The following is a 12516-nucleotide window of genomic DNA, read 5'->3' on the forward strand; positions in this document are numbered from 1 at the left end:
TGAGGCAATTGTCATGGATCTAAGTAGCGCTATGAACTCCTCTAGGTGTTGAATGGTGGACTATGGAATGTTAATGCAACATAGAACATTATTTGTGTGAGAATGAAGCGTAGATTACTTGTGTCTAAGTTTGGGATAAATGTTGGTATTTGGAAGCAAAGTTATTAAAGGTTTTGCAATTTTCAAGGTAGTGTGCATATTGTTATAGTAAGTCTTGTTGAGGTAATACAAAATTGTTGTACATTTATAAATTTGTTGCATGAGGTAATGCAAAAGAACACTCTTCCTAGAGTTTTATCCCCAATAAATAGTCTCTCCAAATATATCTTGTGTTGCAATTGTGTGTGCATAACTGTTAATTTTCTTCATATTAGCTAGTATTCTAGTGCATTCTATAACCACTCCAATTAATCGATAAATTGTATATTGTACATGTGTACCCGCTAACATTTGGCGTATCTCCATGTGATTGTATATAACAAGGTTGTGTTTGTTACATAAGCCTAGTTGTTCTTACTCAAAATAAGTTGCATTCTATTTCCAATTTGTTGATTTATTTCCCACCTACTCTCTTCATCTTCCTATAGCCATAACAAGCCATTATATGTGTCATCACTATCTCAAGTACTAGCTTGCATATTTATTGTTTTAAGTGTTGAAATAACCTATAAGCTTTACTTCTCCAAGTTATTTTGTATGTTGCCATGTTGATTGTTCTTTCATTTCCTATAATTCAAAACTATGTGTACTACTTGTGCAAGTGGTTTATCATTACTAGTGTAAATATGTCTTGTATTTCCTTTGTAATTATGGTCAGCTATCCATGTTGTTTCTCCTTTTTAACTACTTTATTCGATATCAATGCTTTTGTCTACCCTACAAAATCTAGGGTCTAAAATGCTTATAAGAACAATTATCCTTGTTTTCGGCTATGAGCCCTACATTAAGACCTCTAATCCAAGGGTAACTCTATAATTCTAGTTTTCCATCATTAATTGCTCCCAACAAGCCTTGTCTCCTTGTTTATCATGTGTAATATGACTTTCAATACATGTTTTTCCATTATGCGCATTTGCTTTTTAACCTAGTTGCTCCCACTTTTTCCTATTCCTTCCTTTGCTCTATTTGTTTAATTGGCATCAAATCCTCATCCAAGTAAAAGTGTGATCCTTTAAATAACCCTCTATATCTTAAAAATTCTACCTTATCAATGTCTTCCATTGCTACTTGGATATTTCCACCTCTTCATCTTTCCTTTGCCTTTCCTAGGATGTGCTTGACATATTTTTCCTTTCCATAACAATTTTCTTTTAAGGAATCCTTACAAGGCCATTGATGCATTCCTTCTCTCCATGAGCTTTGACTCCCTTAATAGCTATGTTGATTAAACTAATGCTTCCCTCCTCTCTCCACCAATCATAGTTTTGCCTATTTTTTCTATTAGCTCATATTTCTCTAATGGTTTTCTTTGACTACTCTTGCCCATGTCTTAGCCTTCTCAAGTTGACTCTTTATGTCATTCTCCTTTACATTTGTTTAGCATCACTATTTACAACACTTTTTTTTGTGCAATTTTCATTTCTTGTGATGTTTTTGTTTTGTCTTCCCTAACAACTATTTTCATTGCATTTTTATTTAGCATATGTGGTTCTTACTATCCAATTTCCATCACTTTCTACAAGTTGATCACTTTCTTTTTAAGTACACCATTGCCTTTATCTATTTTTGATTTTCATATATTGATTATGTAAGTTTTGCTTCTTGTATTTGTTCCCTTGCTTCCAAATCTTCCATTTTCTCTTTGATGCTCAATAATTCCCTTACATATAGTTCTACCACCCAAATAAGTGGTGTCAATGTAGAGCTATAGATTACTCCATCTAAAGCTTTCCCCGAGAGCTCTTTATCTATTGTCAAGTGCATGGTTTGATCTCTTGTGCTCATTTGGTTCTTTTGCACTTGTATTTCCTAGTTTAGTTTTTGGTGTACAATTTGTGTTCTAATAGTTCCTGTTTGGGGTATTATTATGTTTGGGTTTCCAAGCTTGTTTTTGATAAATAATGGCAAGCTTCTTGTTTTGTTCCCAATTTTGTGTCCTTTCCTTCTAATTTTGCTTCTTTTGCCACCATTAATTTTTCCTTGGATAACTAGTATCTCATTAGTCCATGATACAACTTTACATTAAAAAAAATTGGTTCTTCCCTTGGCCCCTTTGTTACCTTGAGTGTTCATTTGTGAGGCTATGAGATGTGTGAAATTCAAATTTGGGTGCAAGTATGGTTTTCTTTCAAAAGGCCCAGTCATATCACCAAAGCAAGGGAATGTGCAAGGAACTATTGTCTACCCTAACATTTGTGGTATCACAAAATCCTTCTATGTACAAGTTTGTATTGTTTATCTTGAAGTTTTCCATTTAGATTCTACAACTTTCAATTGTTTATCATTCCATTTATAATTTTTACTTAAAAAAAGGAAGTCGATTTCCAATTGAAGCCTTAAAATCCTTTAAAGTGATGTTGATATCGAGTTCCATGATGATGTTTGTAAACCAAATCTAGCATATACAATTAATCTCAATTCCTAGTTTAGAATACTTGCGCTGTTGTTTCCAACCTCAAATTCAAAGGCAAAGAATACATTTTCCCTTTAAACTTGGATAAAATCCACCATTGAATCAAACATTGTGTCTTCAACATATAAATTCAGAAAAGCCATAGGAAATTCCTATTATCCTCCTTTTGAGAGTGCTACTAAAAATCTATAATTGGCTCATTGAAAAATAATCTTCCTTCATAAAAACTCATCTTAATCTAATGAAGTAAACCTCATCTTGATGTGTCCAGCAATGGGAAACAACCTTCAAGGTCATTGGAGGCACAATCCATAATATTTTCTTCTGTAGTGCATAAATTTTCAATGGCAATAACCCCACAAATTACTATACTAATAGTTTGAAAACTCAGACTTGGCAGACCTAATTTTGACTTGGACTCGGAATCTCAGCAAATTCAAAAATACTTAAATTCATTAAGTGTGCAAAAAACTTGAGTTCTGGGCAAAACTTGCCAAGACTTGCCAAACTCGCCAAAAACTTTGCTTGGCAAGTAAAATGACAATTTAATCAGATGAAAAAATGAGCACTTACGAGTCAGGTGAGTATCTGATGAGATTTTGATCTATGGGTATACTTATAGGAGAAATTCATGTATAGATGTAACATGATGAAGAGAATGGTGCGTATTGATATATAACAGATTGCTGGTTAAGGACAATGGTGCTTACAAGTTCTATAACTTCAAATTTCAAAATACTTTAGTAGATGAGATTATCCTATATCTGAAAGTGTTTAATATAATCATTGAATCACAACAACAATGGATGATTACAAATGAAATATGTATAAGTTATCTATATTTTATAAAGATGAAGACTACTAGCACCCAGAAATCAAGGTATCTGAATATCAAAGAGACTCAACACAATCTATTGAATGCTGTGAGCCAAAATGCCAACATACTGATGGTAGTCAAGGAAATGGTGTGAGCTATATGACAATCATTATACAATTTGTAATGTATGAAAAGTTATCATATATGCCAATTTTCTCAACGCTCTTTTATTTAAAACCTACATGAATGTAATTGGAGATTGAAGAATGACTTACAATTTAAAAATTACATCATTGAAAAGTTCACCACATTGTGGAACGTTTGTGAAGTGAAATTGATCTTCCTGCTTGGGAATTATTTCCTTATAAGTTTTAACAATATTTATTGGCAGTGAGGAGCCCTGCTGCTTGGTTGATCTCATACATATATGCACTGATTACATGGATATATACAACTATGTACAATATATCTACTTGTGAAGGTTATGAAGCACATATAATGAAGCTGAAGAGAGAAAAATGCACACAGAATAGCTAAGCAGATCCAAGCCACTTGTGATAGCAACAGTTTTGCTCCTCTCGAACATCTTGACAAGAAGAATCATTACAATAACATGCCCCAGTTTAGTTTTCAGTTCATCTAATGAAGTAATCCGCATCCATCGTGGTCTTTCCTGTGATAAGCAGACATGTCAAGATTATCAATTAGACCCCTCAGTATTTAGCAAAATAATTGAGGTAAAAAGTTTATTTGAGGTATCTAGAATGTAGGAGCCCATTTTAGATTAGGTATCTATTTCACTATAAGAATGCAAGTTAGCCAGAAATTTTCAAGTTATGTGCTGGCCTTGAAGAGGGATCCGCTCCTTGATACCTGAGTAATAGAAATCACCATTAAATTCTTTAAGCTATTAGGTTTATATCGTTGACACAAACAGACTTGTTCACAGTATGCCCATTTTCATGTTGCTCTCCACCCATGATCTCCATAATAGATGGATTTAAATTTGGGTTGACAGTGGTGTCTTAAATAACAACCATTAGTTTTATAAATAACAAGTTGAATGCTAATGGAGTGGAACTGATATTACAGGTCCTTGTACCAGGCACAGATTGTTATTTATATTCTTCTGCATTAACTATTAAGTTCATGGCATGTGATTACATATCTGTACGTAGTATTATTGGTAGTCTTGCAATTTTTCAGTGAATGCATATGTCGTAATTTTTTGGGAGATTAGGTGGAATATTCCATGTATTTTTCTTTGATCCAACAATTGCCATATATATGGACTGCCTGAAATAGTAATGAAATCTTTTAATGCATTGAACTACCTTAACCCATCTAATACAAAAGTTAGTTAAAGAATCTTGTGCTTGAATATATCTACCAACTACACATGATGTGTTGTTTTATAGATAATCAAATCAAATACCTTGAGTATAAACATCCCAAACAAAGAAGAACTTAGAAGAGCTCGATCTTCACTGGGAGGCACATTGCGAGGCACATTGCTAATGAATAGTTCATATAAGCCCATTCCAAATATCAACATGACAGTTCCTGCCAGATAGACATCTGAAACAAGATAGAAGTTTATATTTCTTATTTCACAAGGAAATATATAGTTTAATCAGAGTAATATAGAAATGCAAGAATTTTATTAAATATCAAGAGATTCACCAAAATAGTCTTTTACATCACAATAAGACATTCTTACAGTATAACGAAATTCTATGAAAAATATGCCAATATATAAGAAACGGAAATCTATGCCCAAATTAATTGTATGAAAATAAATAAAATAAATTGACTGAACTTCTACTCTAGTTATGAGAGCCGCATGATCTGCAAACTTTACTATAAATTAATCCTATCCACTAATTCTGATTTGACATATGTGACTGTAAATTCCACTGAAGATTGAAATTATCACAATTATCTCATAAAAGTTCATAAAAAGTTCTTGTATCCTGCATGATGAGATCGACAATCTAGAAGTAACTGTTTCCTAACCAAAAATAGAGGATGCTAAAAATAGTGGAAAGCTATAAATAGCAGGCTTGGGCTAAAATCTATTAAAATATGCTCTTCTATTCGAAAATGACAACTAAAAGTAATGTGAGTTTTAGTGCGAGTTGAAAATAAGCTTTTTTGGAGGTCGGTTCTAGATTATTTCAAAGGAGCTTTCCTCTATTCTAATAAAGTTCAGAAAATCTTCAAAAGACCTCTAAATTTAACAATTCACCACAATGCCCAAGTTTGCAAACCTCATAATGAAAACAATTTGAAATTCTGAAAATTCAATTTTGATGATATCCCTTTACTAATCGAGATTCATTTAACAAAAAATCTTTCTTTTGGACCATTTTAGCAATTTGTGATCACATTCTATTAATAGAGAATGCTTTCCCAAAAGCAATTGTGGAGTTAGACTATTTTAATGATGATTGTATACATATATAAGTGTGCACTTTGACTAGCCACGTGAACCTCTAATCCCGTAACTTTCATTCATTTTTTGAAGGCATTGTTTGTTAAAGAACACACCTGTATATGCCATATGTTCCGATTCATTGAACATATTTTTTGTTTTTTGTTTTAATTGAGTGTGTGCCTATTCACTATGGCTGTGATTTTCATTTTCCTCCTATCACACATAGGCTTGTGACTGATTTCATATTTTCTTGTGCCCCTTTTTTGAGGCACAGACCTATTTGTTATTCATTTTTTTAAAAATCTGTTCTTCTTTCACCATGACACATGCTTGCATCCATATGCACCTTATGATTTTAAACTATTTGTTTTCTTTATCCTGGTCTTTGCTTAGTGATGATGTGTCCAAACTCTTTACATGCAAGTTTCAGATGCATTTTTTGTTGCCTTTGCACAAACCATATCCTTCCAAATGCACCTATGAAGCACAACCTATTTTTGTCTTTTGGATTTGGATTTACGAGAATATAAGATGTGTAGCCGCAATGCATTTGAATTTTTAATCATCATCGAAATCTAGTCATTTTTATTTACCCATGGACTAACTCACATACAAAAAGCATATACCTGTTGTTGTGACGTTTTCACACATTGCCCCATTGCGAATGGGGACCCCCTACTTTTTAGGCCCTCTCGGTTTTTTGGTTTTGGTTTTCAGGTCTTTTCGCGGCAATCTCGTCAGTCTCTCTGCTTTGCAAGTGTTTGGGGGTCATATTGATTAAGTCTTCTTTTCGTTTGAGCAAATTTGGTTGTCTAGGACTCGTTTTGTCAATTTTAGGGTTTTTGCCTTTAGTCCTATATTTTAAGGGTTTCTGTTAGGGTTTTGGAAAACTAAGCATACAACTGGAATCAAGACCTTTCAAGGAACCTCCCAGTAAAATTTGAGCAAATTTTGAGCACTTACTATTTTTAGTAAGTTTCACTACCTCCCGGATTGGTCTAATTTTGCCAAAAATCAAACTTACTATTTTTAGTAAGTGCTTTCTTGACCTATTTTTTCCAAACCTTGACATTTTGAAATACTTACTATTTGGGAAAATCTATTTTTGGCAGGTTCTTCACAGGAAAACACTGAAAAATGAACATCCCCGAAGACGCTGAAGACTGATTGCTCTTGAAGATCATTTCTAAATCCGGAAGAGTCAGAAGGCAGACAAGTTGGATCAAAAAAATGGTTAAGTTTGGAACTCCTATTCCAGAAGAGGAAAGCATGCAAAATCATCCAAGTCTGGAAATTCACATCAATCCACCAATGTCATCCTGATCCGAAAAATGGCCTAAAATTTCACACTGTCTAAAAATTTGAAAGATCTTCCAAAATCCAGAATTTGCATTATAATCCCTGGGGACCTGAAACCACTCTCAAACATCCTGACAATATATATGAAATATAATTTAAAGTATAAGTGGCATAAGATGCCACTTATACTTAAATGTTATATTTCATATATATATACATGTCCTGAATGAAGAAAAATCATGAAAATCCTTCCCCAAGTCAATTGAGCGCCCAAGTTTGGCCAAGGGCGCCAAACAAAGGAGTCCATGGAGAACGTGGAGAATGTGAAAATCCTTGCCTAGGTGGTTTTAGCGCCCATACTTCACCAAGGGCGCCAAAGTGAAGTTGACATGGAAAGCATGGAAAATTGTGAATTCCACCGCTTAGTGAAAATTCCGCCCTACTCCAAGGGAGGGCACCAAAGCGGAGTGCTCAAGGAGAATGGAGAAAGTTTAGAATTCCACGCCTAAAGGAGATTAGCACCCAAGCCATGATGAAGGCGCGAAAGAGGTGTTATCCTGGAAAACCTTCAATGTGATGAAATTCCTTCTTCCTAGTAAAATTCCTCCCTAAGACATGGAAGGGCACCAAAGTGGATGATGCATGGAAAAATGTTGAAGTTAAGAATTCCTTGCCTTAGGGAGAATTGCGCCTAAGGAAGGTACTAGGGTGCCAAAACTTGATGGTCATGGAAAGCTTCAAAATCACACAATTCCTTACCAATGTGGAATCATTGCCCAAGTCCAAAGGTAGGTGCCTAAGTCCAGGGATCAAGGATGAATGCTTCAAGATGAGATTTCCTCCATCAAGGTCAAAATTCCATGCCCAGTCAGGAAGTTGAAAGAAATTTTCTGAGGCATGGAAATAATGAAATTCCTTCACCAAGATGGATTCCACGTTCAAGTCAAAGAATGAAGAGAAATTGTCTAAGGCATGAAAATCCAAGGGTCAAGGAAGAATGAAAAGCAGAAATCCCCTTGAGAAATTTTTTGAAATTTCCATTTTTAGACACCAAATCTTATCAGAATCCGAAAATTTTTGCAGATTTGGACTCGTGGGAGAATTCTCTCTCTTCTGGACCCGGGTCCTAAATTTTAGGAAATTTCATAAAAAATAGGAGATGTGAAAATTGGTCGAAAATCTCCCTGCAAACATCATGAATTCAAAGAGCACAAAAATTCCTTCCTCAGGGAAGAAGTGTGCCCAAGAAGAAGAATTTCCAGGAAAGGTGAGAATTTGACTGAGTGTCGGAAATTCCTTCTTTCAGGAAAGGTGAAAAATTGACTAAGTGTTTGAAATTTCTTCCTTCAGGACATAGTTCTTGGAAATCATGAAAATTGGCCAAGGCATGAAGAATTTCCTTCCTCAGGGTAAGGAACAAATTTCTGTCCAAAGGAGAATTCCTTCACAACATGAATTCCATGTCGGGATGAATTGAAGGTGTAAAAACAATTTCTACGGTAAGGAAGAAATCGAGGATGAATTGAACAAGAAATTCCCCCCCCAGGGAAAAAATTGAAAAATCCATTCTCGGGCATCAAGAATCATCCGAATTTGAAAATGATGGTAGACTTGGAGTCGTGAGGGAATTTTCTTTCTCTTGGACCGTGGAACCCTAAATTGGAAATTTTCCTAAAAAATAGGAAATGTGTAGAATTTGATGAATTATCTTCCTCCAAGGCAAGGAAAATTCAAAATCTCAAGAAAATTCTTCCTAGATAAAGTTTTCTCTCCAAGGGTTTCTCGCCAACTGGCAGCCAAGTCAACAGACGCTGAATTAATGAAGCATCTCTTTGAATGAAGCCGTCACATTTATGGCATTATGGCAGATTCCTTCTGCATGCAGCTGTCACGTTCAGGAGATGATGGTGCATTTATGGCATCATGGGCAATTTTTGCATGAGGGTACATTCATTGCATAGTGGGCACTTTTGGAATGTAATGGTTAATTAATGCTTTATGGGTGCCATTTTGGGCACGTAAAATTAATTATATATGGGCTTTATGGGGTATTTATTGCTAATTCCCACCTTGTTGCATCTTGAGTGGAGAATCTTTTGGGAAAACCCTAATTAGGGTTTACATGTAGCCAAGGCCAGAAGCCTATATAAAGGGGTGACCCCCTCATTTGTAAAGGAGGGAGCTTTGTATGAAATTGTTGCGATAAGTTTTGAGATAATAACAGTGAAACATTGTTCTTTGATGGTGTCCAATTAAGTTATGTTTTCAAAGCTTGCATGGTTTCACCTTCCTCACTTAGATTAGAAGTAGTAAAGTGCTTTGATTTCAATAGAGAATGTAATGGTGTTCGATGAATTTCCATGGTTCATACTTTTTGCATCTTGCTGATTGTAAGTTGCAGTGTAAAGTTAGCCTGAACCCCCAAATTTGTGCTAAGTTCGATTGTGAATGGTCATTTGGATTGCATCGTGTTGGGTATTCAAATGCACTTTCTCAATGTGAAAATCCTTCAACATCCTCAAAAGATTGCACCGGTTTTTGCGGATTTGTAGTTAAACTTGGCAAAGCAGAGCTTGGTTTATTTGGAATTTGTCCACTAGAGCACTATTCATTGTTATCACTGCCCTTAGGAGTAGATTTAGATCCTTCTAAACCTTTTTCCTGTTGTGAAATATGGATCGAAGAATAATGACAACGATTCTGGAAGACTGATTGCCGTGAGTTATTGATCGTCTCCATCATTGAATCCGGTTTACATACAAGAGGAAAGGTTGCCTACGTAGGGACATGTCCATACGTGGCAGTTGCCACGTATGGACATGCCCCTACGGAGGCAACCGTTCATAACAATTAGTTTGTTTATGTTTAATTTCCGAACTGTATGCTCTGTTAATATATCACTCTCTAGATAATAACCGATTTACCATCAGTTAGATTCACGAGGGCTATATCTTAATACTCCCTCTTAGCAGGAGTGGATCTAAGTAATTTTCTTGGGAGCATATCCTATCATGACTTCCGACACAATTTGGGACAACATTTAATATAGTCTTGTCATGACACAATAAACTCAATATCATGATATCCGGCTCAGTCCGGGACAATCACTTAAGAAGTCAATCATGAGATGATCACATACTTTAGGATCAAGATATCCGGCACAGTCCAGGACAACAACTTAATGTAGTCAATCTTGACACTTGGTCCACTATTGTCAAGATCGTCACCTTGAAATAGTAACCTTAAACATAAGAAGATCGTCATCTTCTTGAACATAGTTAGAATATTGCAATATACATTTTATTTATTTATTCATGAACAAATTTCGCATGGTAGGAATTTCATCCTAATAATCTCAATTATAATCTAGTCATACCAAGTTTACTTCTGAAGTATTCTATCTTCAATCTTGCAAGTGGCTTGGTGAAGATATCAGCATTTTGTTCTTCAATACTGATGTACACTAGTTTTATGACGTTTTGATCTACCATATCTCTTATGTAGTGATAAGGGATCTCAATATGTTTGGATTGATTGTGAAAAATTGGATTTATTGAGAGCTTGATACAACTCTGATTATCACAGTGAATTATTGTTGAATTCAGAGTTTTTCCTAATAATCCAAATAATAACTTTCTTAGCCATACCGCTTCACGAGCTCCCATGGAGGCTGCCATATATTCTGCTTTGGTGGAGCTTTGTGCAACTGCTGACTGTTTTCTGCTGAACCAAGATATCATAGCAGAACCAAGACTGAAGCAACACCCTGTAGTACTTTTACGGTCAGTGGTACTTCCAGCCCAATCAGAATCAGAATATCCTTCAAGTTGAATCTCAACATTTTCATACTTTAAGCCAAGTCTGATTGTGCCTCGTAAATATCTTAGAATGTGTTTAGGAGCCATTAGATGTATATTCTTAGGTTCACACATGAAGTGACTTAATACATTTGTAGCATAGCAGATATCAAGACGAGTATTTACCAAATACATGAGTGAACCGACGATTTGTCTGTAGAGTGTGGGATCTGTAGGTTTTGAATCTTCTGCCTCAATTTTCAGCTTGTGCAAATTAGTTTCCATTGGTGTAGCTAATGGCTTACACTCCATCATCCCAAATCTAGTTAGAATATCTGTGGTGTACTTTCCTTGATTTAGGAAGATGTTTTTCTTCTGCCATACTTCTAATCCCAGAAAATAATGTAGAAGCCCTAGATCCTTCATATCAAATTTTGCTGCCAGATCTTGCTTACATTTTTCAATGAGATTATCCTCTCCTGTTATCAAAAGATCATCCACGTAAAGGACCAATATAATCATATTACCATTTGAAGCCTTGAAGTAGATGTTGGGATCTGTTAGGTTCTTGGAGTACCCTAGTTTGGAGAGATAGTTGTCTATCCTTGCATACCAGGCCCTAGGTGCTTGTTTTAACCCATAGAGAGCTTTCTTTAGTTTACAAACATAGCAATTTTTATCACGTATGGTGAATCCTTCTAGTTGTTCTATATATACTTCTTCTTCAATTGAACCATTTAGGAAGGTAGTCTTTACGTCCATTTGGTGAATTTTCCATCCTTTGGATGCTGCAATTGCAATGATTGTTCTTACTGACGTATACCGAGCAACTGGGGCAAATGTCTCTTCATAATCAATTCCTACTTTCTGAGAGAATCCCCTAGCCACAAAGCCAGCTTTATGTTTTTCAATGCTGCCATCAGATGCATATTTGATCTTGAATAACCACTTTGATGAGACAACTGATTTGTCTTTTGGTCTAGGCACTATATCCCAAACATCATTCTTTAGTATAGATTGATATTCTTCAACCATAGCATCTTTCCAAGCCTGTTTTGATAAGGCTTCTTTGACATTTTGTTGTGACCATTTCACACATCGCCCCATTGCAAATGGGGACCCTTGTTTTTTTTGCTTTCTAGGGTTTGTTCTTTAGGTCTTTTAGGGTTTTGTCAGTTAGCCTTTGCGTTTTGAGTGTCGCCAAGGGGATCACATGGATAGCAAGTCCGGCTTGGGTGATGTCCTAGTCCTAAATTTTGGCTAAGTCTGAAAGTCCTGATCTTGAAATTTGTCTAAGTCTAGAATGTCCTGATCCTGAAATTTGACTAAGTCTGGAAACTGAAAAACCTCAAAAAACTAGATTTTGCAATATGGCTCCTGGAGGTCTGAAACCACTCTCAAACATCCTGAAAGTATATATGGAATATAACTTAAAGTATAAGAAATTCTTTCTTATACTTAAATGTTATATTCCATAAAAATTATCCTGTCGGAGAGTTCAAAAAGTCAAATTTCGCTCCTGTCCTTCACTGAGGATCCAGAGCGAATTTCGCTCCTGACCCTCTCAGGAGGTCCAAGGCGAATCGCTCCTGTC

The 12516-nt window shown here is 35.5% G+C and overlaps 1 protein-coding gene across 1 annotated transcript in view; it reads right to left on the bottom strand.

Annotated features, from left to right (window-relative positions):
- Nucleotides 1-3394: 3394 nt before the first annotated feature.
- The window catches only part of LOC131859067 (uncharacterized), a 57581-nt gene continuing 48459 nt past the window's right edge, over nt 3395-12516 (bottom strand). The window contains exons 2-3 of the mRNA XM_059212589.1: nt 4825-4967; nt 3395-4062 (exon numbers count right to left, since the gene is read on the bottom strand). Coding sequence (XP_059068572.1) covers nt 3859-4062; nt 4825-4967 — 347 coding nt within the window. The 3' untranslated portion in view covers nt 3395-3858. The remainder of the gene's footprint in view (nt 4063-4824; nt 4968-12516) is intronic.

Source organism: Cryptomeria japonica, chromosome 10, assembly GCF_030272615.1.
Source record: "Cryptomeria japonica chromosome 10, Sugi_1.0, whole genome shotgun sequence".
Taxonomy (NCBI): domain Eukaryota; kingdom Viridiplantae; phylum Streptophyta; class Pinopsida; order Cupressales; family Cupressaceae; genus Cryptomeria; species Cryptomeria japonica.